The following is a 27741-nucleotide window of genomic DNA, read 5'->3' on the forward strand; positions in this document are numbered from 1 at the left end:
ACACAAGCTAGGGCAGTGGGACTTCAGCTGGTCCCATATCAGATAGATGATATTTGCCTGTCCGAAGTGGAGGCGACTGGATTCATATAAATCAAGCCTCAATTAATTCATTTTTCTCTTTATTTAAGTAAGTTTGATCAACCTGCCACCCGTTATCTTCTCATATTTGGACAGTTTTCACATTGACCCATCAATACTGGCATTTTAGAGGGTATGAATGCCCTTTACCGTCAGGCGTCAAACAGTCATTTTCGGTTACCGTTAGCATCAAATTGGTTAACATTTTACGTGATTCGTCAACATATCCTTATCGTGATTCGTCAGAGGTCTCAAATAAATATCGTTACCATTATGTTTTGGGAAAAATAACGTGTTTCGTCAAAATCTGTCTATTTTTTTATCGTCTTGAAGAAAGTATTTTATCGTCATGCACCAAAAATTACCGTTAACGTCATTTGGCAGGATTTTTTACTGTTATTCGTCATGAAGGTACCCCCATTACCACCCTCATTTTAACTTTCACTTTATAAGAATGTCATATGACCAACATTATGGAAACTGATTTATGCAAATGACCCATATTCCATAGGAAAACATAATCTATATAAATCGAGCCTCAATTAGTTCATTTTTCTCTTCATTAAAGCATGGAAGTAATATTGATAGGAATAACAACGTCGTCACTTCAAAGGTTTCATCTGCGTTACCGCCCATCTTTCGATAACTCGTTAATTGGTTTAATATATGGCATGGTAATTGACTCTCGGCATGTGATAGATCAAATCACTGACACTTTTCGGTCATTTGCGTGTTCCCGGAAAATTACGAATAGACCAGTTGTTGTCGTATGTACGTACGAAGTAACCCGAATAGTTCACTCGTTACATTCCGCTGCTGTACGCTACCGAATAGAGTCAGTCATTCAATGTTGATTTTAGTCTATTTTTCCTATTTATGTCTTTTTCGATCTTAATAGTTTAGGCCGACAGTTATCACATATTGAATTTAAGAAAAAGGGTGGATCATTTTCAATTTTAATACTTAAAACCAGTTAATTAAGAAGCCATTTCTGAAAGTTAAGAAGATGATTGTACAAAAAAATATGTGTCGACCCCCTTTTATTAAATACGAATAATCCAAGTCTTCCGTGTATACCAGGCAAATCAAATATTCACAATTTTAAACGTTTCTATTCTTTAATTTGTACATAAACAAATTCATATAAAATAAATTTGCGGTTAGACAGATATCGTCAAGCTCGTTTTGTATTAATTTTCTTTTTGCTGTAACGTGCTACATTAATATTAGTATTCAATTGTAAACACTTTTTTAAAATAGATATAAATTTAACATGTTTACGAACTTATGATCCCGATTTTAATTGTCCAGTTTCAATAACGTAATCAATTACTTGAAAGTAAATATTTTTATAAATCTCGATAAACTTGCCACATTTCAACAGTAAAATATTCTATGTCTACATCTGTCTACATTATTTTGTTCAACATCATGTGAAACCTGATCAATTCATCGGTATTTAACTGTTTTACTCGGGATCCGCTTTTAACCGGAAAATACTTTTAGAACAGTTTAAAACAAACGGTAAAAAGCAAAAATATGCTAAATTAAATACAATTTTCCATGCTAAACTGTTGTAGGTTGAACAATTCTCGTCCGTTTTTCAAGTTTTTTTACATCATACGACTTCTTTCTGAAGGTAGAGGTTTTATATGATACAGCGCCACCTTCTTATTAATAAACCTCGGATTTCACACAGGTGCTTTATAATTACCGGACTCGATAAAATCACGTGACTGATAAGAAATTCCAGATGCCATTTTACAACCGCGGTATCACAGATAGTAACCAAAGGGGTATTGCCGCTGAGACTATAATTGAATAAAATCATATGACTTTAGTACAGAGCTCTGCAGGCTGTTAATACATGCTAATTAGTCGTTGTTATTCCTTTTAAATATTACTTCCATGATTAAAGTAAGTTTAATCGACCTGCCACCCGCTATTTTCTCATATTTGGACAGTTTTCACATCGACACATCAATACTGGCATTTTTACTTTAACTTTAAAAGATTGTGACATGACCAACAGAAAAGTAATTTACAATGCATTACATGTATGAGAGCTGATTTATGAAAATGACCCTTATTCAATAGGAAAACATAATCTAACACCTCGTTCATTTATGATGCAAATAAGCTGAATTTGAAAATAAAGAGTTAAAATGCCGGAATCGCAAAAACAGATGTTGAACACCAGAGTAATCTCGGACTATGAGTATGAGTTTTGGGCAATTTGTAAGGGGGGAGGGTTCAAGGGAAGCAAATGCTCTTTAAATTATGCATGTTTCAAAAATTGGGGAAAAATTACACAGAGAGTTGAGTCATTTTTTTCAGACTTAATTCAAATAATGACTAATGTAGAATAACCTAATTCTATAAAAAAAATTCACAACTACTGAACAGGAACGATCATGGTACTTTTTTACCTATGAAACTACACTATGACATCTGTCGATGATCTGATCTGCAAAACCTACAAACAGACACAAAAATATCATCAAATAGTGAAATAAAAGATTGATTGCACCTTATATGGATAGTTCCGACACGTGTTACATGGGGAGCCCGTTTGTTTACAAATAATAATGTCACGTGATCACGCACTGACCGTCACAAAATTGTTATCACACAATATTAACTGTACTTACACAATTCACAAATGCATAACCCATTTATCTTGCGGACATGCAATGGGAATGTACACGGTTATCAAAAACTACAAAAATATTGCATGTACAGTTAATGAAGAAGTTATTTCATCAAATAGATAAGATTTTCACTCATGACACAATATCGACTGGATGTCATCGCCATCGGGGATAATTAATAAATGGGATTAAATTGACCGCCAAGAAGGTGTAGAGAACCACCTCTGGAGAACCTTAACATTAATAAGTAATACTCACCAAAATTTCTCTATAATTAACGCTATTTTCTGTTAGAAAATTTCAGAAAGATGCTGATAAACTTATTTGGTGACACAGATTATTTTCTGGTTTTGGCGCGAAATATATTCTTACTCTTAATGCTTGACGTAACAAAATTTGTATAGAATTATATTTAACTAAAGCTCAGCGTAAATATGCAGAAGCATGACAATACATTAATAATAAAATGTGTAAATATTTCTGTAAAAGAACATAATTTTACTTTACCAGTATACTTCACTTAGAATTACATTTGAGCGCAAGAAAATCTCTATGTGAATCGGCTCGGGGTCGAAGTTCAACATTTCAACGGAAATTTTTGCGTGTGCTTGCGTTGCTTTAGATCGAGGCCACAGCTTTTCAACCAATCGGGGAATGTTTACTTGGGGCATACATCTATTTTTACTGCAGGTTTCGACATGTTTAAATCGGGATTATAGAAAAATGGAATGTTGTTGGTAAATACAGAACAGAAAATGATGAACACTTTTAGCAAAAGATAAATTGGATCGGGGGTCTGTGAATTCACATTATTTGTACAACTCTCCTTACTCTTGGGAAGCGTGTGCTTTACATCGAGGCTTGCGTTGCTTTACATCGAGGCTTTCGTTGCTTTACATCGACGCCATAGTATTTTAACCAATCGGGGAATGTTTATTTGGGGCATACATCTATTTTTACTGCAGGTTTTGGCATATTTTAATCGAAATTAGAGAAAAATGGAATGATGTTAGGAGATATAAAACAGAAAATGATAAATATTTTTAGCAAAAGATGAATTGGATCGGGGTTCTGTGTATTCACATCATTTGTACAACTCGCCTTACTGATGGCAAAAAATGGAATTTCCGTGACCTAAATGGTTCGCGAAAATTAATATTTTTATATATATATAGTAATTAATAGGTCGTTTCTGCTTTTTTTCTATCGTGGTTGTTCGTGCTATAGCGAATCGCCTCATAATTCATTGAACCGACAAAAGCTCAATCGGGCGTAAAATTGAAACCTACGGAAAACATGTCATTGAATACGGGCAACCGAAAGTAGTTGCATCGTTATTACAAGTAATACCGTCTCCTACTATTATTCTTTTATCAATACATGTATTTCATCAGTAAGATTTGTCAATCCTATTTAACATTATGTCGATGAATTCTAGTTGATTCTATGGAACAATTACAATATATGAAGATCCACTGCCACTATAATAGGTTGACCCTATGACATGGGATCTGTGAAAAATATTCGTAATATGCATATGTTAATTGATATTAAAAAAAATACTTAATAGAGGTTGTTTAAATCAAACTCGATCTAAAATAAATTTGAAAAATGAAAATAAAGCAAATAAAATCTACATCAACTAACTTTAAAATTTTAATAACATGTTATATAAAAAAAAATTTGTCATCCTTGAGCCGTCAGGCGAAGGGGGTATGGAGCACACACATAGAATATGAGCCCTTATCCCCTGTAAATATAAAAATTAAGAATAAGAAGATGTGGTATGATTGCCAATGAGACAACTCTCCACAAGAGACCAAATGACACAGAAATTAACAAATATAGGTCACCTTCAACAATGAGCAAAACCCATACCGCATAGTCAGTCATGAATGGCCCCGAAATGACAAATGTAAAACAATTCAAACGAGAAAACTAACGGCCTAACTTATGTACAAAATAATGAACGAAAAACAAATATGTTACACAGAAACAAACGACAACCACTGAATTACAGGCTCCTGTTTTATTCGAAGGGTTATGCTCTACTTCGCTATACTCATACGTACATAAAAATGGTCTGAAAACAAATGAGGAAAAATCGCACGCATCATTTTGATAGAGAAAAGTAATGAAAATCTGTACTAGCGTGGTGTCCGAAGCTACAAATTATTGATAGGAATAAAAAAAAACACAAAAGATTGGCGCGAAATCAAGAGATTTGTATGTGTGAAACCTAATACTCAAGGCGTGTGAAATTTTTAATATACCAAAATTAAGAAATGAATAAATGGGCTCATATTTATCCACTATCAAGGTAACCTATCAAATTGCACGATTAATCGGGATATTTCAGTATATTGTTATCTCCTTTGTAAACATATTTGTTGAAGTAATTTCGATCATGAGACTGACGCATGACCAGAGTCACCGAACAAATCTACTACTCATCAAACACAAACTTTTTTATTCGAAATTTAGACTTGCTACAAGGAATGTTAAGCATGTTCAGATATTCGAAATTCTCTGGTTTTATCCATGTCGTGCCATAAAAACTTTTGGCCGCCAACCCCTATTTTTCTTTTCATAATTTTATTAGATATAGTTTGAAAAGCCATATTTCGAAAACAAGGACACGGACCCTTAATTTTTTTCTGCTTTTTAAGTTCCGTTATTTATATACTATCAATTTATAACAATCTTTGAAAAGGCTTGTTATTTTGAAACAGAGTAGAATATCCTTAAAGAGCAAGTATTGGTTGGCTGTGTGTTAAAAAGGTGGAGTATTCCATGGAGACATTCAAAACTAAAAAAAAACGAAGAAAAACTGGTACGACCATCAAAGAGAGGAAAATACACACAAATCTATCAACGCCTACAAGAATTCAAAGATCCTCTTCAGAATGGTGAAGTTATATATAGTGTGTTTCAGTATGCGTACATTGCATCTTATTTGTTACACTTGGACTAAATGTGTTGCAGGAATATAATGTGTTGTGATGTTTATGTTTTGTATTATGCATGCTTTATTGTTGTACTTATGTATTATGCGTGGTTTATTGTTGTACTTGTGCATTATACATGCTTTATTGTTGTACTTATGTATTATGCGTGGTTTATTGTTGTACTTTCTGTATTGTATGCGCTTTAAAGTATCTGCTTTTCGTGTCGTGCTTTTTAAAATAAATTAAGATGTTTATTATGTGTGCTATAAATACTAAGCCTAATTGTTTACTCTTTAGTACACATTTATGTAGAATTGAGTAGTGCTTGAAATGTGTTATTTTATGACTTCAAATTATATTCTATGTTTGATGATACTTCAGTTGTACATGTAACTACTATGTGGAAACAAAATATGTATATATTATTATTTATTCATGTTTATTTCATATTTTATAAGATACATTGATTAGTAACCAGTAACTAACTACTGCACACTATAAAAACAAATTAATCACTATCAAAACAATTCCCGATTGTCCCATATTTAAGCATCCCAATTGTCCCACAATCATATTCCCGATTGTTACTTTTTACTTTTTTACCTGTCTTTTCAAAAAGTGGGACAATCGGGAAGACACCACCTGCTCCACATGTGCATGGCAACCGTCGCTTTATTCATGACAATCACACATCCGGTGAGAACTCTCATTCGGTGATGTCACAAACGAGGAACAGAGGAAGAGATTGTGGTTACGACAATTTGAACATATCGGTCGTCCTCTGTAAAACAGACTTTCCATTCCAACTCATGATGGCGTCCGTTAAACTTCTATCAACATAGAATTACCAAACATGACAAAAGCCATGATAAAATATAAGATTTACTCAACTATCAAGTTATTCTGTGAGAAAAAGGCGTTCTGGAAGCTTTGAAGTCAGTTTCAAAGATATAAAATATACCAACTTCATCTTTTTTTATTCATTCTGACCGAGCAATGCTGTGTAATAAAATAATGAATACATGTATAATGTAAATAGATAATAAAACTGAAATTGTTTAAAATGACGCACGCTTACTCCGTTGCCAAACTAAAAATGAATCAGTTTCGGAGTTATTGTCCTCCTTTGTTGACGGGACATTGTTTGACATGAAAGATTTTGTACGTGTTGGGTTGTTTGTTGCACCATAAATCTTATCTCTGGCTGACCTCCATTTATAACACGAGCATGAACATACTGATAATGTCTCTTGAAAATCAGGTCGCTCTTGTGCATTACCCACAACACCTGCATTTCCGGTTATGACGTCACCTTCAAGATGAACTGCATTCTGGGCTGCAATTGCTGCCTCGAGTTCGTCTCGTCTTTCATCCTCAGAATTAAGAGTAAGGAAACGTAACACCAACAAATTCATTGCAGCTGATATAACCGTCAATCCAAATAGAATAAAAAGTAAGCTGAATGCATAGTAATGCGTCTGTACTTTGTCTTTCTTTTGTAAAGCTACATAATCGCCAAATCCAATTGTTGTTAGCGTAATAAAACAATAGTACAGAGAATCAATATACTCCCAACCTTCATAGTGGGAAAATATTAAAGCTCCGACGGCTACAATGATTGTAGAAAGGTTCATTGTCACAAAAATCAAGTCCGTTTGGGACACCTCTGTTTTCTTAAGTCGGAAGCATTTTTTAATTTGTTTCAATCCATACGACATGAATGTGTTAAGTCTTTCGCCCACGCTTTGGAACATTATTATACATAGTGGAATTCCAGCTAATGCGTATCCCATGCAAAACAACTTGCCACTTACAGTTTTAGGAGTACTATGTCCATAACCTGTAAAATATTTTTAAAATGTTTAATGTATTCCAGGTGTTAAAACCCTCCAATTATAGTAAATTATCTTTACATGGGGTTTTCTATATATACAAAAAAATTGCTGATCATAATTATGCTGTGAAATATGTTTTTGAAGAGAGAGAAAAAATGAAGGGCACGATTTTTAAAACATTTTTAATGGTTTCGTAATGTTTATATGTTTGTTTGTTAATTTAACTTTGGAATACAAATGTGTCCTTTAATATTTACCCACCAAATTAACCAGAATAATTCAGTCCATCCCCGAAATTCATCACCTATTTGTTAATGAAGAAAATGTAGATCAGCGGAATATAACGACTGAATTGTTCGGGTTACCACCAAATTAAATAAATAAGTTTATATTTTTAACACTTGTTTGCCCTTGGGTATAGCCAAACTTAATTAAGTATTAATGACATCTCCATTTTAAAACACGTAATTTATTGTTCCTAGAAAATACTGAAATATGAAGGTGTCTGTAGCAAATAGGGGAAATGTTGAATATTAGTATCGATTCCAGTGCACTGAATATTTGTTTCGTGAATAACCTTGAATAAGCGTCATAAAGTAAGCTGGAGACAACACATTCGGAAAGTCAAATATATAAAACATTTAGGAGCATCAAGCCCAAATTGGCCTTAGCTGGACAACCATTAACTTTTGATTATGTCTGAAGTTATAGCTATAATTATTTGTGTTATAAGCTAAACATTTGGAGTCAAAACTTAAATTTTAAATATGCAGCAATAAAAACACTGGTTGCTGTGCGGATATTATAATTTATGACTAACCGTCAACGCAAAGTGCCGATTTTAAAACATTTGCTGGATACGTAAACCCCCCCCCCCCCCCACCCCTCCCCAACTATTTTAAAAAGGGAATTAAAATTGCTATTTGAACTTACCTATGGCAGCTATACAAACCCATAGAGAAGTATAACATACTAAACAATTTCCAGAAGGTACCGGCTTACTTACCTTTAACAACAACAACAACTAAAGAGGAGCATAAGGGACTAGAACATTTCCACTGGGTACCGGCTTACTTACCTTTAACGGCTACAACAACTAAAGAGGAGTATAAGGCACCGGAACATTTCCACTGGGTACCGGCTTTCTTACCTATAACGGTTACAACAACTAAAGAGGACTCGGTATAAGGCACCAGAACATTTCCACTGGGTACCGGCTTACTAACATATAACGGCTACAACAACTACAGAGAAAAATAAGGCACCAGAAAATGTCCACTGAGTACCGGCTTGATATTGTTACTTACCTATAACGGCTACAACAACTAAAGAGAAGTATAAGGCACCAGAAAATTTCCACTGGGTACCGGCTTGATAGGGTTTCGACTTTATAACGTTTATTCTGATTTTTTCAAAATGCTCATCAGTGATATTATATTTTTCTCTGATTTTGCGTTCTCTTTCTCGTAGATTGCGCCTATTTTCTATTTCAAAGTCGGATTCAAGTGAATCAAACACTGCTGCTCCAATAAGAAGATAAGTAAATGTACATATGATCAGCGACAAGGTTCGCACGTTCTGTCTTTTCATTCTTTATTGGTCGGCTTTGCAAACACCTACAATAAACAAATATGACTTATACAGGAAATACACCTACAATAAACAAATATGACATATACAGGAAATTTGATAACTTCGTTAGGAAGGCAATTAAAATCATTAAATATTAATTAATCGTTGCCCGAAATAACAAAATAGGCTCTCTCTCTCTCTCTCTCTCTCTCTCTCTCTCTCTCTCTCTCTCTCTCTCTCTCTTCAAATTGAAAACAACTCTTTTAAGGAACATTATCAATGTTTTGCGTTGTAGACTTACTCACTGTTGGTTATAAGTATAGTTACATACATTATCATAGAGAAAATCCGAACGTGCTTTTGTGACAGAGACTTACCTTACATAAAAGTTCTAATCAATTAAATAATAATCCTAAAATTCCAATCTCAGTATTTTCTTTATTCCGATTTTGTGATCAACAATGTTAAGAATTCGCTTTTTTGGTTTAAATAATTTGTATATGCTTTACAATAAATTATCCATTTGAATATGAAACTCTTTAAATCCTTATAAATACAGCAAAAGTGTTATATTAATAATGATTATTTTCCTCTTTTCTGTAATATCACTACCCATAAATCTCTTCCTACATGAATGCTCATTAAATAAGATACTGTGTTGTGATTTATGAACCGTCAGGGGTTTCCTTTCTCTCGCTAGTGTTTTACTGATTTCAAAATCAATAGAATGATGGAATTAGCAATACCACCATCACGAATATCTATGAACACTTAATGCCTTATACAAACATGAAATGCCAACGTGAAATGTCAGCGCAAGACTTTTCTTTATGTCGATAAAAAGGTTTTAGAATAAACTATAAGTTAACGCTTATCGGAGAGCATTACGAGGGTTTTGACTTTTCGCTATTCTTGTCATTCTTGGTGAAAGTCTTCTTATCATTTTGTCATAATAACAGAGGAATTGGAAATGTTTAATTATGTTTTTTAGAAAAAATTAAAGCACCTAGAATGCTAATACAACTTTGAAACATACAATACCGTTTTATATGTCGATAAAAAGGCTTTAGAATGATTTATAACGCTTATCGGAGAGCGATACGAGGGTCTTGACTTTTAGCTTTTCTTGTCATTCTGAACGAAAACCTTTATTATAGTTTTGTCATAATAATAGAGGATTTTGAAGTGTTCAGTTATGTCTTTCAGCAAAATTTAAGGCACCAAACGGTTATTTCCGCCTGATAATACAACTACGTACCATACAAGACAGTCACAGTAGTCTTTGGAAAAGCAGCTAATCACATCTCAAAACATACATAATAATAAAGACAATACCACTGATTATACCAAACCTCATATTCATTAGTATACTTGACACTTAAAATAAAGATCGGTTGCTAGCGAACTTAGATTAAAAGTCCTAATGTGACGGCATCTAATTCATGCTGTTCTAGATTAACTTCCGTTAGATATGAGGATATAAATGAAATAACTGATGACAGAATGTCTGTTACTCTGTAGATTGATTTAGCTTATGTTTCTGAGGAGGGCCGTTAAGTCCCTAAATTCAACCTTTTAGAAATATTTTTACATATGCATCAATAAGACATAAATCTAGATGTAGAAATAATTGGTTTTCTGATTTCAAAGACATACTCGCGAAACTTGAAATAGTGGAATACTTTGAGCACAAGAACGTTATTAGTAAGAATTTGTTCGAATCCATCTTGAAAGAATATTTATAACTGTTTTTGGAAATACAAATAGATATAAGAAGATGTGGTATGAGTGCCAATGAGACAACTCTCCATCCAAGTCACAATTTGTAAAAGTAAACCATGAGAGGTCAAAGTACGGCCTTCAACACGGAGCCTTGGCTCACACCGAACAGCAAGCTATAAAGGGCCCAAAAAAGGAATAGTGTAAAAACATTCAAACAGGAAAACCAAACGGTCTAATCTATATAAAAAAACGAGAAACGAGAAACACTTATGAACCACATCAACAAACGACAGCCACTGAACATCAGGTTCCTGACTTAAAAACTATGAAAACAAATTTGCTAAAAGTGTCTGGTAAGCAAATAGAAACGTAAGTTCCTCCCCTCCTTTTGAAGGGATCTAATATTTTTTTCAAACACCGTGTATAATCCTTTCATTTGTCCTCATTTCATGCAGGGACTAAGTTGGTTTAATATATACCATTGAACTTCAGATATAGGAAACTACAGAGATTTTGTTTGGTTACCCTTTTGGTATATATAAATACTTTTTTTGGAGGGCAAAATTAAAATTACAAAAATACCGAACTCTGAGGAAAACTCCAGACGGAAAGTCCCTAAGCAAATGGCAAAATCAAAAGCTCAAACACATCAAACGAATGGACAACAACTGTCATATTCCTGACTTGGTAGAGGCATTTTCTTATGTAGAAAATGGTGGATTAAACCTGGCCTTATAGCTAGCTAAACCTCTTACTAGTATGACAGTCGCATAAAATTCCATTATATTGACAACGATGTGTGAACAAAACAAACCGACATGCATAATAGGTAAAATTGTCAAACAGAGGGGTACAGCAGTCAACATGTGTTATAATCTTAATTACTACAAAAAGGGTGTTAAATTGATGTTGAAAGTCTTAATATTAATAAAAAGAGATGTTTCGTTAAAGTCAAGGAGACAGTTATAAAAACTAAACGTTCAAGTTCAATGTTTAATTGCAAGATAAAACAATATTTTTACAGTGTAGGAAAATATAAAATGTATTTGTACTCGCTAGGAAACAGAAGATGAGCTCGGCTAACCTCACTTTTCTCTCTGTTACTAAAGATCGTCAAATACATTTGATGTTTTCCTTTACTGTACGAATATTGTATATTTATATTGCTTTGTTATCTTTTTCTTAGTGCGTGTTCTCAGTACATCAAAAGATGACTCCCACCCGGTACTCAACGTCATTTCAACGTTGAAAATTGGTTGATTTCTCGTCATGACGTTGATTCAACTTTTAAAGGACAACGTTGGTTTTAGGTTGCAAAGGATAGGTTGTTTCAACGTTGAAATAAAGTTGACTGTTTAACGTTGAAAGTAGGTTGGAGTATCAATGTTGTTTCAACGTTGAATTAAAGTTGATTTTTTAACGTTGAATTTGGGTTGAAGTATATATTTTGTTTCAAAATTTGATATAGTTTGATAAATTTCAACGATATAGTTAAGTCAAAGAAAAGGTGATTTTGATGTGAAAAAGAAGATGTGGTATTAATGCAAATGAGACAAATCTTCACAAGAGACCAAATGACACAGAAATTAACAACTATATGGGTCACCGTCAAAGCTTTGTATAAAAACAAATATTCAATTAAATTTACGACTTGATTTTACTTATTAGTATAAAAGGTATCAGTACGCCAAAAGACCAAAAAATACGACAAAACAAAGAAAACTGGGCATGATAAAATGACATTTATTCCATTCACGAAATTCAGATGAAAATAAATACTTAATAAATTCACTTAAATTATCAATCAACCAACAGAAAAGACTTTAAATCCAATTTTGAAAATTTCTTGCATTTCTCTAATATAATATAAGCCGAGGGAAACAAATTACTCTGCTTTGCATTTCTTGTTTGAACGATTCCAAATAAAAGCAATTTCTTTGTCAAATACAGTTACAATAAAATCCAATAACTAAGACGGTGTATACAGGGAATTCCGTAGACGTTTTATTGGATAATCGACATATTGGATTAATCACTCGGTATTCAACTTGTCTATTGTTACACTGATTTCATCTCAATATGATATGGAAATTGACATTGAAACGTAAAACCAGTATAAATCATATTTCAATTTTCAAGAAGAATGGTGGTGATATCCTTTGGTTGTAATATTCTAGCAGGCATTGTTAACCGTTTGGATTGCAGATCGATATTATGTATTGATTTCTCATTTAACGAGTGCTAATTCTTTGATCTTGATTTTGAAGTTTTTGCATTTTCTCACAATTTTATTATTTATATTTTATTTAGGGATTCGTTTATGAGAAAATGTAGGATTTACCATAAAACTAAATTACTAGCAATTAATTCAATGTACTTAAATTCAAACATTTGAAATGGCAAAGTATGAAAATATTAAGATGTCACGGAAAAATGTTTCATAAATAATTTCCAAACTTTAATTCGAGAGATTAAAAATGTGTTTTACTGAAGTTAAGATTTTCAGTTTATAATAGCTACATTATGAATGTCCTTTTTTTTTTGGTCTTATAGCTCTTCAACTGTATCATGTATACTTTCTTGGCTTTCAAATATTCGGCTTAGAGCATTCCTGATGAAGGTAAATCCAGAAAAGCCCTTCGGACGCATGCAATTTATAAAGTACTGTCATTTTTTATTACCAAATAATTGGTTCATATTCGCTAAAAAAAGTCATTCCATGTCAACTTATTCTCTTGCCAATATTAAGCTCATGAAGGGATTTGAGTCTGACAAGCGATAATCTTCCTGTCATGTGATCTCGAGTGCGAATGAAAACAAAAAAACGTTAAAAACAAATAATAAAGATATACAATAACATAAAATACGAGCTATGCTTATCCATTCTTTACAGACCTATATTATTGTTAAATATCTTTGATTCATTAGAAAATCCCATAGCTTTATACAATTCAGAATTTACTTTGCTTTATATTTAAAAAGTTATATCACATATTTTAAAGCCAAAAAGAGTGCAAATAATTCATGAAAACAAAATTCGACCCTTTTAATTACATTGATAAAACACCTATGGAAAATTTATATCTATAGTTTTGTAAGTATGTATTACATGCAAGAAAAACTTCATCAAATCTGGGTTGGGGAGACTTCCTCTGGAACTTTATAATAACTATCAACCTATAGTATATCTAGTTAGATGATATTCTCAAGACATCAATCATCTTGTTAAAGAATACTTTGTATTGATCCACAATCTTGACTCTTTATGAATTTACTGTTCAAACTTGATTTTAATATGGAAAATAATGGGATAGTTGAAACAGGTCTGGATTTGGATACCTAAAATATCTAAAACTATAAGGGAATAAATCAAATTGAAATTAAATGAATTTTATAGCCGACTATACGGTATTGGTTTTACTCATTGTCGAAGGCCGTATGGTTGCCTATAAGTGCTTACATCCACTTCATTTGAACTTGGGTGGATAGTTGTCTCATTGGCATTCATACCACTTCTCCTTATTTTTAAATGAAATTAAATTTAAGTATTTTTCATGAAAAATAAATTTCAAAAAAAACTAACAGATATAGAAGACAACACCAAATTACATGTTCAGAATAAAATTATCTGCCTGGCTCCAAATTTGAATTTAGAAAGCTGATAACAAAATTTGGAATTAGTGACAACAATTTATAAATAGCCAAAAGGGAGACATCTTCAAATTCCCAGAGATGATAGGCTATGCAAAAAGTTGAAAAATATGAAAATGGAATTCATTTCTTTTTACATTGTCAAATTAAGTCTTATTTTTATACGCTTGATTGAAAAGCACTTTACGTCCATATGAGCCAATGGCTTACACACATACATATATAATAAACAATGAAAAATTAGAAAAGTTTGATAAATGAAAATATAAAATTAATTTATAGCTTGATCTAATATAGTTAAAGTGACATATATCACCAGACCGTATATCGTACATTCAGGTAAATAAGTTTGGTATCTTATATATAAAGCAGTCAATAGAGCTGAGGACAAAGGACCTCTTATCTATTAACTTGAATATGTATATAATAGATGTTTTTATGGTGTTTTTTTTACATGCAAAAGTTGTAGTATTATGACGATAAAGATTTGAATTGAAATATATCGAAATAACATATGGGACCGTTATAGTAGATTGAAGCGGGTGACATTACTGCAGTCAAATAAACTAGTAAACTAATATCTCTCCCCAATACCATATATATTACAACACTATAAGAATGCATTAAACGATTTTGAAGTATATGTCTTCATTAGGACAGCATACGAACGATTAAAACAAATCTAAAAGTATACGTTCTTTCTTCAATAAAAGACACATGTCTTAGCAATATATCAAGCTCTAAATTGTTTCAAGTCTTGACAAGTTCTGCATAATTTCAATAGTATTAACTAACAAAGATCTACTTCAACATTAAAACTAATTAAAGGACTACAACCTTGAGATGTATTTGAAAACAACTGCTGATAAGATTCCTGACTTGAGAAAGGTCTCTTCAACATGTGAGGGATCGAGGGGGTAGCAATTAACCTTCAATCTTTTAAACACTATTAGTATATTAATGATGAATACAAAAAAAGTTAATACAATGAGTTCAAAAAAACACAGAAAACAGCAACAATATAAAAAAAAAGAAGATAAGGTATGATTGCTAATAAGACAACTTTCCACAACAAACAAAAGTATTGAGCAAAAACAAATAAGCAGAGAACACCAAAGTTAACAAGAGTGCTTACAAAGAAGTGACAAAATAAACACAAATTACCGGAAAAGTGATTGTATTGTCGTTTTCAATCTTTGCATTTTCAGGCAGGTCTTCGAAAAGAACTAACGAGCTCGCATCTTAAAAGAAATATCTACTTTAAAAGCGATTTTAATTATATTGGCATTTAGAGACGGACTCACAGAAGGTAGAGTGCTTACGCCCCCACCACCTTTTCCCTTTGATCGGAATAAAATCATTTTTCGTTGTTGCATAAAATTGTCAAAACAATTTCCGCCTCGTTACCCTACACGATCTTTTTTACTATTGTTGACAATAACAACTTCATCGAACCATGAATCCACCCAATGTATCAAAATGAATAAGTACTTCCTTGAAATTATGAAATCTCATGGTTAATTACTGATTTTATTAAAGGTTGGTATAACCATCTTTGCGCAAATATAAACCTCTAATTGATCGTATAAGAGCCAGGGGTTTCAGTTTTGAGCTGTCTAATCGATGAAATGTTGAGGAATATGAAACAATGTTGTCAATGCCTCATCATACATTTATTATGAAGTTTTAATAATGCTGCTTTCGACTTAAAAGCCAAAATTGAAACGTCTGATCTGGTATCCTACTTAAGCATTTAAACAGGTCTAAATAAAAAAATAAAAACTCAATGCAATAAATTTCCAATTTTGATTAATGTGTAATTTGCACTTTGAATTCCCTTTGAAAATATTTTCAACTTTAATCAATCAAGTGCAACTCCCACTGCTGTTTTTGATGAATAAACTCTCTTTTGTATTTATGATCAGCAAATTTGCAATGCATTTACGATAAACTTGTTTCCTACAAATTGTATGACCGTGTGTTTTGTGTTTTGGGGTTTTTTTTTGTTTCTTTTTTAATACTTATTTCCCTATTTCCTTCGTCCAACTTATACTGGTCATGATCGGCAATAACGGATGATCTGACAGCCTATTTCAGGAATAAACAAGACCTATTATTTTTTTACGAGAATGTTAAGTATTTCTTTATTTAAACTTCTCTGGCACTGTCATATTAGAAATTGTGGCGATGGAGTTGCAAACTGAGAGTAAGTCTGTTACAGGAAGCTGTCAAACTTCTTTGGTTTGCATTTTATAGCTTTAAAACGAGCCGTCTAATGGTCTTTACCCAAGATGCGAACAAACGAAGATTTGAAAAGTATGCTAATAATACAGCTATCCAACAACACAATGAAATAAAAATAGATCTAGGGGTTTATATAACTGTCTTCAATTACATATAAGTGCCCAAACTATATGTCTAGCTATGAATTGTCCTTAGTCTTTACAAATTGTAAAGAAATTCAGCAGACTTTTTATATCCCTATTCAACCGATACATACAAAACGCAAGCTGAGGAAGAGTGACAGTAATTATCACGTGACAAGTTCATAGAACCATCGCTATATATATTAAGATCCATTTATTACATCGGTGATCCGTCTATTTGGCAATCGCCAATTGCAGTCAGCAGGGTTTAAGAACATTTGTTGTTCGACCTGTTAGTCAAATGCGTTTTGTTAAAATATACTTTTTCACTTTTTTGATCTTTTGGAAAATGTTGTTTGTGCTGTATTTAGACCCCTCTAACAATAAAATTTGTTTTGCATGCACACGTATAAAAATTGCGGTTTTTATCCAACGCAATCATAGGTTTGAACGTTGTTTTCAATTTAGACTTGTTTATATCCAAATACCGGGTCGATTCCTAACATCACTGAAGAGACATTAATTGTCGAAATCAGGATATGGTGTACTAATTTTTGCACCTTTTGTTTGCGGTATACCATCTTTTCCGCAAGTTTATTGTTTTCTGTTTGGTATTAAATTAATAGTTAAGATCCATTTTGTTACATCTAGTGATCCGTTTATTTGGCAATCGCCAATGGCAGTCAGCAGGGTTTAAGAACATCCGTTGTTAGACCTGCTAGTCAAATGCGTTTTGTTAAAATATACTTTTTCACTTTTTTGGTCTTTTGGAAAATGTTGTTTGTGCTGTATTTAGAACCCTCTAACAAGAAATTTGTTTTGCATGCACACGTATAAAAATTGCGGTTTTTATCCAACGCAATCATAGGTTTGAACGTTGTTTGAAACGTTTTTTATACGTGTGCATGCCAAATAAACGGATCACCGATGTAATATATATATATATATATTGTCTCGTTTTTATTTTTATATTGGTTAATATACTTTAAAAGTGAACAAAAAACTCATCAAATAAACCGGGCTCAATTACAATGTTGTACGCCAGACGCCCAATTCGTCTGCAAAAGACTCATCAGTGACGCTCGAACCAAAAAAGTAAAAAAGGCTAAAAAAAGTACGAAGTTGAAGAGCATTGAGGACCCAAAATTTCGAAGGGTTTTGCCCAATACAGATAAGGTACAAGTAATCTATTCCTGGGGTTAGGAACGTTCCGCGTAAAACTACAAAGAAAGGGAGTGAATAAGTCACTAAGATTTTATTTATCACATTGAAAAAAAAACCTGACAGAATTTTTTCCACAATTTTAATGCCATCTTTAAGAAGGCTTATCATTTCATGTATATTTCGCTATGAGTTTTTTGTACAGCCTTCAACAATGAGCAAAACCAATACCGTAGTGAAAGCTATAAAATGCCCGAGTATGGCGAAAACAATATGTGGCGCCAGGTTTGTTTCATAGTTCAGCATTGCGTTTTAATCCGTAGCTAAAAATCTACTGCGCTAATATAGTTTTCATTTTCATTTTACTATATTTATTTTCTCATCTAAGTATTTATTCATTGTATATGTTGTAATAATAGTAAAAGCTATCCATTGGAATATACGAGGGTGTGGATGGGGGTTTACAGAATAGAGAATAATGGGCAAAAAATATAAAGAATGGAGAAACATGGACCAAAAAAATAAAGAATCTATAGAGAATAATGGGGTAAAAGTATAAATAAATAGAGAAAAATGGCCTAAAAAATTAAAGAATACAGAAATGAAGGACCCCCACCCCCATCCATCTAGACCCTCATATACAATCTTTATCCATCACACAAATCAGTGAATGTGTAAACAGAATGGTCTGTGCAACATTTTTTAGAATCTCTAGAGAGTGAACATTGACATTACTGTCATTAATTGTAAAAATAAAGGTTACTAATTACTTAACTTAAAATCATTTTCCTGTCATTCAAACAGTGCGTGTAACTACAGGCCATCGAAAGTATGTAATTAGTCAACATTGATGAACATCATTTCTACTCTGATATCAATAATGTTTTTCTCATTGTCGAAGGCCGTACGGTTGCCTATGATTGCTTACAACCACTTCATTTGAACTTTGGTGGATAGTTGTCTTATTGCAATCATACCACATCTTCTTATTCTTATAGAGATTGTATAATCACTTCTTATAATTTTCCATTAAATTGTGTCTAAAAAATGAACCCACAAATCATCATGGGACAATTCCAAGATCAACAGTTTGGGAAGACAAATATTTATAGTTATAATACATTAATGAAAATTGACATCAAAAGAGAGGCGAAGGATACCAAAGGGATATTCAAACTCATAAGTCTAAAATAAACTGACAACGTCATGGCTAAAAAAGAAAAAGACAGACAGACAACAGTACACAAAACAACATAGAAAACCAAATGAGCCTTAAATAGTAAAGACAAAACTGACTTATACAAGCTTTGCCTGAAGGAATTACAACCTTAGTTCTAGTATAATTTACCGTTTAAAAATCTAATGCATTTTAGGTAACATGCGACAGCGTACACCAAAACGTTGTGATTGGTTAAAAACGTCCTACACGAATTGAAATTCAACCAATAACCTATCGTTATTTTCATCTTGGATTACGAACACAGATATTACCCATAGCCCTTAAGATTTTGAAGTGGCGAATGACATAATTGATAAGCTAAAAAAAAAGTGAAATGTTTCATTACATGCTCAATCACGCAACGATATATTTTTTTCTTTTTCCGTTATCATCAAAAACCAATTAGCCAACAAATGAAGACAAAGCTCTCCATTAGCTTTTAGGGGAAGACGTATGTAAATGGACAATCTCAAGTGTCAGTCTTATTAATGGTCATTCAGATTTGTTCTTTTGGTATCCTTAATTGATTTTTGCTTGCAAATTGAAAAGATCGCAAAGAAAGCAAAATCTTGTCTAGTGCGACACTATGAAATATTTCGTTACTGGTTCTCAAAGTGTGTTTCCATAGTTCGGTAATTGTAAAACACGTGTTCAACGCGAAAAAGACATTCGACAGAATGTTTTGCAATCGATGAGGGTCTGGATGGGGTTTACAGAATTGAGAATAATGGACAAAATGTGCAGAATAAAAGACAAAAAGTGTAAAGAATATAGAGAAACAAAATAGGTCCAAAAATAAAAAATAGAGAATAATAGGGCGCTGAAATGAAAAGAATAAAGGGCCAAAAGAAATAAAGAATAGAGAAAAATGGTCTTAAAAGTTAATTTATAAAGAAATGAAGCACCCTTTATCCAGACCTTCATCTATTACGAACAACCTACTATACGCGATCAATTCTGCTTCTCGAACGAACAAGTACATACAACACTCGATCTTTAAATTTCAATAATAATCCGTCAAAGGTATTTTTAAACGCAGTGTTCATGTCCCTCATATTAAAACAGGTTTTTCTCAAATAGTATTATCAATGATTATTAAATTGTTCGTTGATTTTTCAAAGTAAAACATCCTTTGCAGTATGATGATGATGGATATAATGGGTATATATCAATGAAACAGTAACCCAACGACAATTGCAATGCATAACACGTCTACGGGTCATTAGAAATTTAAAAAAAAACTTGCAGTGGATGGACTGTTCTCTCTGTTGTCAGATAATAAATATACGAACGTTCCACATAAATCTATTGAAAGACTCAAACTAGTATAAAGAGAAGATGTGGTATGATTTCTATTGAGACAGTTTCAACCAAATATCAAATCAGAAGGACGCAGAATTAATTTGCAACAATAGGTCACCGTACGATCTTTAACAGTGAGCAAAACCCGACATACCGCAAAGCAAGCTACAAAAGGCCCCGACATGACAAATGTAAAATAAAAAAAAACGAGAAAACTAACGGCCTGATTTATAACAATAAACGAAAAGCAATGGAGTTACAGCAACACATTATAGTCTCCTGACTTGGGACGGACACATACAGAATGTGGCGGGGTCAAATATGTTTGCGGGCGCCACACATCTTCTTACCTGGGACAGTGGTGTTACAGAACAACTATAAAAATCAGCTGAAAAAAGTTTGACTAATTTAAGTTGCTGTTTAAAGTTTTATGATTAATGTGACTCATTTTACTGATAAACATGGAATGTATAAAAAGAAAAAGAATACTCCAAAGAAACAGTCACGCTACGACACACAAAGAGACGTTTCCAGACCCGCCTGAGCACCCGGTCCTTAACAATTAGTTACCTATAACATGCTAAGTTCAGCTTTAATGTTGCAGCTGTGTGAATATAAACCAGGCTGCATTATGTTCATTCGTTTGCCCCTCACCACCAAACAAACAGTTTAAATGTTAGTGTTCCGTTTCTATAAAGAGATATATTCAAAATGTCCTTAATTGATACACACACTAGCGCTGGTTACTATCTAGTTTTATAAATCTTTATAAATTTTCCCAACAGATTTAAATTCACTAACCTTAATTTGATTTTAACTTGCTTGATCCATTTCTTCAAGTCAAATTCCTGATAGCTGACATTCCGTAAGAAGAATTATAGATACCAAATAACTATCATAGCATATCTGTAATGTGACATGAAACAGTGTCTTCAAGTTTTCACGTCTCGCCAATTGTTCGGGAGTCCGCTTACGGTGATTATATGAAATCAATACACTGTCGATTTTCCCGCTTTCTTGTATAAAAATTGTGGTAACAGACGGTTGATGTTTACAATGTATAAATAGATGTCAATTTCAAATAGTGCATGAATATTACTTTACATTATCGATTGTATCTATAGTGTCAATATTTATGCATAGAAAACTGTCGCAGCGCATTCACAATGACTTACATTCAATTATATTCCCTTGGTAATCATGGCAATGAGTTCATTACCATATAAGATTGTTAATCATTATTAGAAAAGTTTATTGCGTATGAGATAACAAAAACATATATAATCAAAGCAAAATTGTTTCTTAACAGAGAAATCAATCTGCTAAGCCCGACTTTTTCCGAGGCTGTATGAACTTTAATTATTATTCAATGGTAGCAAAAAACTAAAAAAAAAAGAAAACACCATGCATAGAATCAATTCTACATGTCGAAAAAGGTTAGAATACACCATGGCCAAAAAATAAGTCATTATAAGGCCAACTAAAATTAATTAGTAGATTTTCATCCAAATGTTTGACAAAAATGGGGCGGGTGGGAGGATTTAATTTTTTAATTTGTATTTCCTCCGAAACCCTTTTGTGACGTGTTCTTCATATGCCAGTCTGATTGAAACCAGCTCCCACTATTCATTTGCCTTTGTAGATAGTGGGGGCTGGTTTCAATCATACTGTTCATATGCAAGGGTAATATTCAGCTTATATCATGTATATACAAGGAATTCTACATAATGTTTCAAATTCTTAATAAATATTTCTGATTGGCATCCACTGTTCTACATGTAATTACCGCTTTAGAAACTTATTTTTAGTGAATAGCAAAAAGTTGGATAAATGCTCTCTTTAAGACTATCTACATCAAATTTATTTTTGCTTTCTTAGCTATGGTTTGTAGCGCCCATTACAAGTATTATGAATACAGAGTGAAATAAAAACTCAAACTCTGTTGAAAATACTAGGGTTTATGCTTTTAAGGTTCATGTGGACCTTTTGGCTAAAATGGCTGCATTTTCACCTCAAAAATTACTCTGAGTACAGACGGGTTCTGGAAACATGCCCTAGATAAATACAATTCAAATATATTGTATGTTTTAGAAAATTATAAACTTAACAGGATTTTCCATTGCACTTTTTTTTCATTCCTCCAGAAGGTGCCAAAATAAACTAAGTTGGGAAAGGTTTGAGAACTTTCCCACATGAAATATTTGAAGTGAACTGTATTGATTTACAAGGACAATAGATGGACAATAGATACCCGACAATAATTGGTGATTAAACTGTGTACCTGAGTGGACCAACACCATATCAAGCGAAACTCAACTGTTTGTTAATTTAATCATCTTCTGCATGTTTTCTAAAACATACAATGCAGTTGAATTTTATTTATCTAGGGCATGCTATGCCTTAAAACTTTTCTAGATGCACAAGTTTGTCTGTACTCAGAGTAAATGTTGGGGTCACGGAAAACGCAGCCATTCTAGCCAGAGTCCACATGAACCTTGTGATTCTTATGCAGCCGTGAAAAAATACAATGTAAAACATGAACTTAACCAAAAAGAAGAAGTTGTTTAATGACTCTATTGAGGGTTTGGGGACATATTTTTAATCACATACTCCGCGCATGCAACAGTTCGTAATCTTCAATATAAATGAAGCTGAAATTGTATATCAGAAGAAGATGGTGTTTGCTCTTATTCCACAAAAAATAACAGCCTTGGGGTGAATCTAAGGGCTTGTTATAAAACATTTTGTACGTTGGCCATTGGCCTATTATACAAGTATAATGGTCCCAGGTTGGCCGACTTTTTTGTACTCAATATATATGGTCATAGATCGCACAAGTTCGTGCTTGTGTCAATTTCTTTATTCCAGTTTTTTTGTAGCAATGTGTTCCACGATTCTTGCGCTTTGGATATCATTCGCAGTCCAAAATTCCAGACACAAAGTCATTTTATATATAAATAAAATGCTTCGCTGGGCGCAGCTTGATACGACCGCAGAGGTCGAACCCTGAACAGTTGGGGCAAGTATGGACACAACATTCAAGCTTGATACAGCTCTGAATTTGGATTGTGATTAAATATTTGACACAGCATAGGTTTCTGACACAGAAAGAATGTGGTCTAAGAACTTGAATTTTTTTAATATACCTATTATGGTCCAATGTCCAAAATCAAAATACATGGTTAGATTCAGCATATCAAAGAACCCCATATATTCAATTTTTGTTGAAATCAAACAAAGTTTAATTTTGGACCCCAACTTGGACAAACTTGAAAACTGGTCCCATAATCAAAAATCTAAACACATGTTTAGATTCAGCATATCAAAGTACCCCAAGAATTCAATTTTTGTTAAAATCAAACTAAGTTTAATTTTGGACCCTTTGGACCTTAATGTAGACCAATTTAAAAAACGGGACCCAAAATTAAAAATCTAAAAACACGGTTAGATTTGGCATATCAAAGAACCCCAATAATTCAATTTTTGATGAAATCGAACAAAGTTTAATTTTGGACCCTTTTGACCTCAATATGAACAAATCTGATAGCAGGCCCACAAAATAAAAAATCTAAATACATGGTAAGATTCAGCATATCAAAGAACCCCATATATTCAATTTTTGTTGAAATCAAACAAAGTTTAATTTTGGACCCCAATTTGGACCAACTTGAAAACTGGGCCAAAAATCTAAAATATAAATACATGTTTAGATTCAGCATATCAAAGAACCCCATATATTCAATTTTTGTTGAAATCAAACAAAGTTTAATTTTGGACCCCAACTTGGACCAACTTGAAAACTGGACCCATAATCAAAAATCTAAACACATGTTTAGATTCAGCATATCAAAGAACCCCAAAAATTCAATTTTTGTTAAAATCAAACTAAGTTTAATTTTGGACCCTTTGGACCTTAATGTAGACCAATTTAAAAAACAGGACCCAAAATTCAAAATCTAAATACACGGTTAGATTTGGCATATCAAAGAACCCCAATAATTAAATTTTTGATGAAATCAAACAAAGTTTAATTTTTGACCCTTTTGACCTCAATATGAACCAATTTGATAGCGGGCCCACAAATAAAAAATCTAAATACATGGTAAGATTCAGCATATCAAAGAACCCCATATATTCAATTTTTGTTGAAATCAAACAAAGTTTAATTTTGGACCCCAATTTAGACCAACTTGAAAACTGGGCCAAAAATCTAAAATCTAAATACATGTTTAGATTCAGCATATCAAAGAACCCCATATATTCAATTTTTGTTGAAATCAAACAAAGTTTAATTTTGGACCCCAACTTGGACCAACTTGAAAACTGGGCCCATAATCAAAAATCTAAACACATGTTTAGATTCAGCATATCAAAGAACCCCAAGAATTCAATTTTTGTTAAAATCAAACTAAGTTTAATTTTGGACACTTTGGACCTTAATGTAGACCAATTTAAAAACGGGACCCAAAATTAAAAATCTAAATACACGCTTAGATTTGGCATATCAAAGAACCCCAATAATTCAATTTTTGATGAAATCAAACAAAGTTTAATTTTGGACCCTTTTGACCTCAATATGAACCAATTTGATAGCGGGTCCACAAATAAAAAAATCTAAATACATGGTTAGATTCAGTATATCAAAGAACCCCAAGAATTCAATTTTTGATGAAATCAAACAAAGTTTAATTTTGGACCCTTTTGACCTCAATGTGGACAAAGTTGATAACAGGGCCCAAAAATCAAAAATCTAAATACATGGTTAGATTCAGCATATCAAAGAACCCCATATATTCAATTTTTGTTGAAATCAAACAAAGTTTAATTTTGGACCCCGACTTGGACCAACTTGAAAACTGGGCCCATAATCAAAAATCTAAATACATGTTTAGATTCAGCATATCAAAGTACCCTAAAAATTCAATTTTTGTTGAAATCAAACTAAGTTTAATTTTGGACCCTTTTGACCTTAATGTAGACCAATTTGAAAACGGAACCAAAAATTAAGAATCTAAATACACGGTTAGATTCGGCATATCAAAGAACCCCAATAATTCAATTTTTGATGAAATCAAACAAAGTTAAATTTTGGACCCTTTGGACCTCAATGTGGACCAATTTAAAAACGGGGCCCAAAATCCAAAAACTTGATACACGGTTAGATTCAGCATATTAAAGAACCCCAAGAATTCAAGAATAAAACCCCATTGAAATTGATCAAGAAATAAGCAATTTATACAAAGTATCTTCTTTTGCACAATACTGTGCAATTGAATATTTCTTGCTATTGTGCAATACTGTACAATTGACAATTTCTTGCTATTGCGCAATATTGTGCTATTGGATATTTCTTGCTATTGCGCAATACTGTGCAATTGAAGATTTCTTGCTATTGCGCAATACTGTGCAATTGAAGATTTCTTGCAATTGTGCAATACTGTGCAATTGAAAATTTCTTGCTATTGCACAATACTTATTATATAATAATTTACACATCCTGTTTGGTGTGTATCTCCTACCATATCATTATTATTTGCTTTTAAATATTAATCAGAAATAACCAACTTAAAATGGAAAATTTTAAAAGAAAAAAAAAAGGAAAAAAAGGAAAAAAAAGAAGAAAAAAAAATCCCCCCCCCCAAATTTTTTGAACCCCCTTATGATTCATCACCCCCAAACTCAATCCCAGCCTTCCCTTTGTGGTATGGTACCTTGCAGTACAATTTCAGAGAGATCCATACACTTGAACACAAGTTATTGTCTGGAAACTAGAAAAATGCTTATTTTTGGCCCCTTTTTGGCCCCCAATTCCTAAATGTTTCGGGCAATTACCCCCAAACTCAATTCCAGCTTTCCCTTTGTGATATGGAACCTTGTAGTACAATTTCAGAAATATCCAAACACTTACACACAAGTTATTGTCATGAAACTAGAAAAATGCTTGTTTTTTGCCCCTTTTTTGGCCCCTAATTCCTAAAATTTTGAGGCAATTACCCCCAAAATCAATTACAGCCTTCCCTTTGTGATATGGAACCTTGTGGTACAATGTCAGAGAGATCCATACACTTACACACAAGTTATTGTCTGGAAGTTACAAAAATGCTTATTTTTGGCCCCTTTTTGGCCCCTAATTCCTTAACTGTTGGTACCATAACCCCCAAAATCAATCCCCACCTTCCTTTCGTGGTATTGAACCTTATGGTAAAATTTCATGGAGATCCATTCACTTAAACTAAAGTTAGAGTGCGAAAACCAATGTGTCTTCGGACGACGCCGGACGACGCCAGACGACGACGACGACGACGACGACAACGACGACGACGACGACGACGACGCCAACGTCATACCAATATACGACCAAAAAATTTTCAATTTTTGCGGTCGTATAAAAAATCCACAGGTTTCTAATCACTGAAATTTGTGACATACCGCGATTTGCGTTCTTGGACACCGCCTGTTACTCGTAACCCGAATATTTCATGCCCTTCTCGTAAGCAATTTCTATTCTCGGAAGATAATGCTGTCATCATAACAGCAGAATATTTCGACTTAATCATTTTGGTTAAATTACTTGGAAAAAATACGTAAACCGAAATTTGCTACAGGAAGTTTTGAATGAAACAAAATTATCGGCGGTTACCGGTAACGGAAATGAACAAAATCCGGAAATCGTAAATTTTTAAAAATAAAAAAAAAAATCAGGGCGGGACAATTTCAGAGGGGCGGGCGGGGATGAAAATATATCAATTAATTTTAAATGGCCTTAAAACATAACATATAAAGCAACATGGACCCAACAAAACAAGTGACCTCAACTGTTCCAAAATTAGGATCAGCATTTTCCGTTTCTTCTCTATTGGCACCGGTCGTGTTGCTCGCACATAATGGTAGTCACAAACTTAGTATCAGATAGTTGATACGGCTTAGTATTAGTTATTGGTAGTCATAAATCTAGTATCACTTAGTAGTTGGCTCCAACTTAGTATAAGTTAGTGGCTATTGGTAGCCACAAACTTGTATTATATAGTGATAGTCTCAAAATAAGTACCATATAGTGATAGTCTCAAACTAAGTATGAAATAGTAGAAACTGGTGAATCAGATAGTGGTAGTCACAAACTTTGTATCCGAAATTAGTAGTCACAAACTTAAAATCAAATAGTGGTAGTCACAAACTTAGTCTCAGATAGTTGTAGTCTCAAACGTAGTATCAGATAGTGAAAGTCACAAACTTAGT

The 27741-nt window shown here is 33.0% G+C and overlaps 1 protein-coding gene across 1 annotated transcript; it reads right to left on the bottom strand.

Moving 5' to 3' along the window:
* Positions 1-6095: 6095 nt before the first annotated feature.
* On the bottom strand, positions 6096-21523 carry LOC127732070 (two pore potassium channel protein sup-9-like). Its single transcript, XM_052241125.1, has 3 exons — positions 21307-21523; positions 8820-9128; positions 6096-7517 (listed from the first exon to the last, which is right to left on the bottom strand). The coding sequence occupies exons 2-3, from the start codon at positions 9100-9102 to the stop codon at positions 6736-6738; spliced, it is 1065 nt and encodes a 354-aa protein (XP_052097085.1). The 5' UTR covers positions 9103-9128; positions 21307-21523; the 3' UTR covers positions 6096-6735.
* Positions 21524-27741: the final 6218 nt, after the last annotated feature.

Source organism: Mytilus californianus, unplaced genomic scaffold (genome assembly GCF_021869535.1).
Source record: "Mytilus californianus isolate M0D057914Y unplaced genomic scaffold, xbMytCali1.0.p SCAF_22, whole genome shotgun sequence".
Lineage (NCBI taxonomy): Eukaryota > Metazoa > Mollusca > Bivalvia > Mytilida > Mytilidae > Mytilus > Mytilus californianus.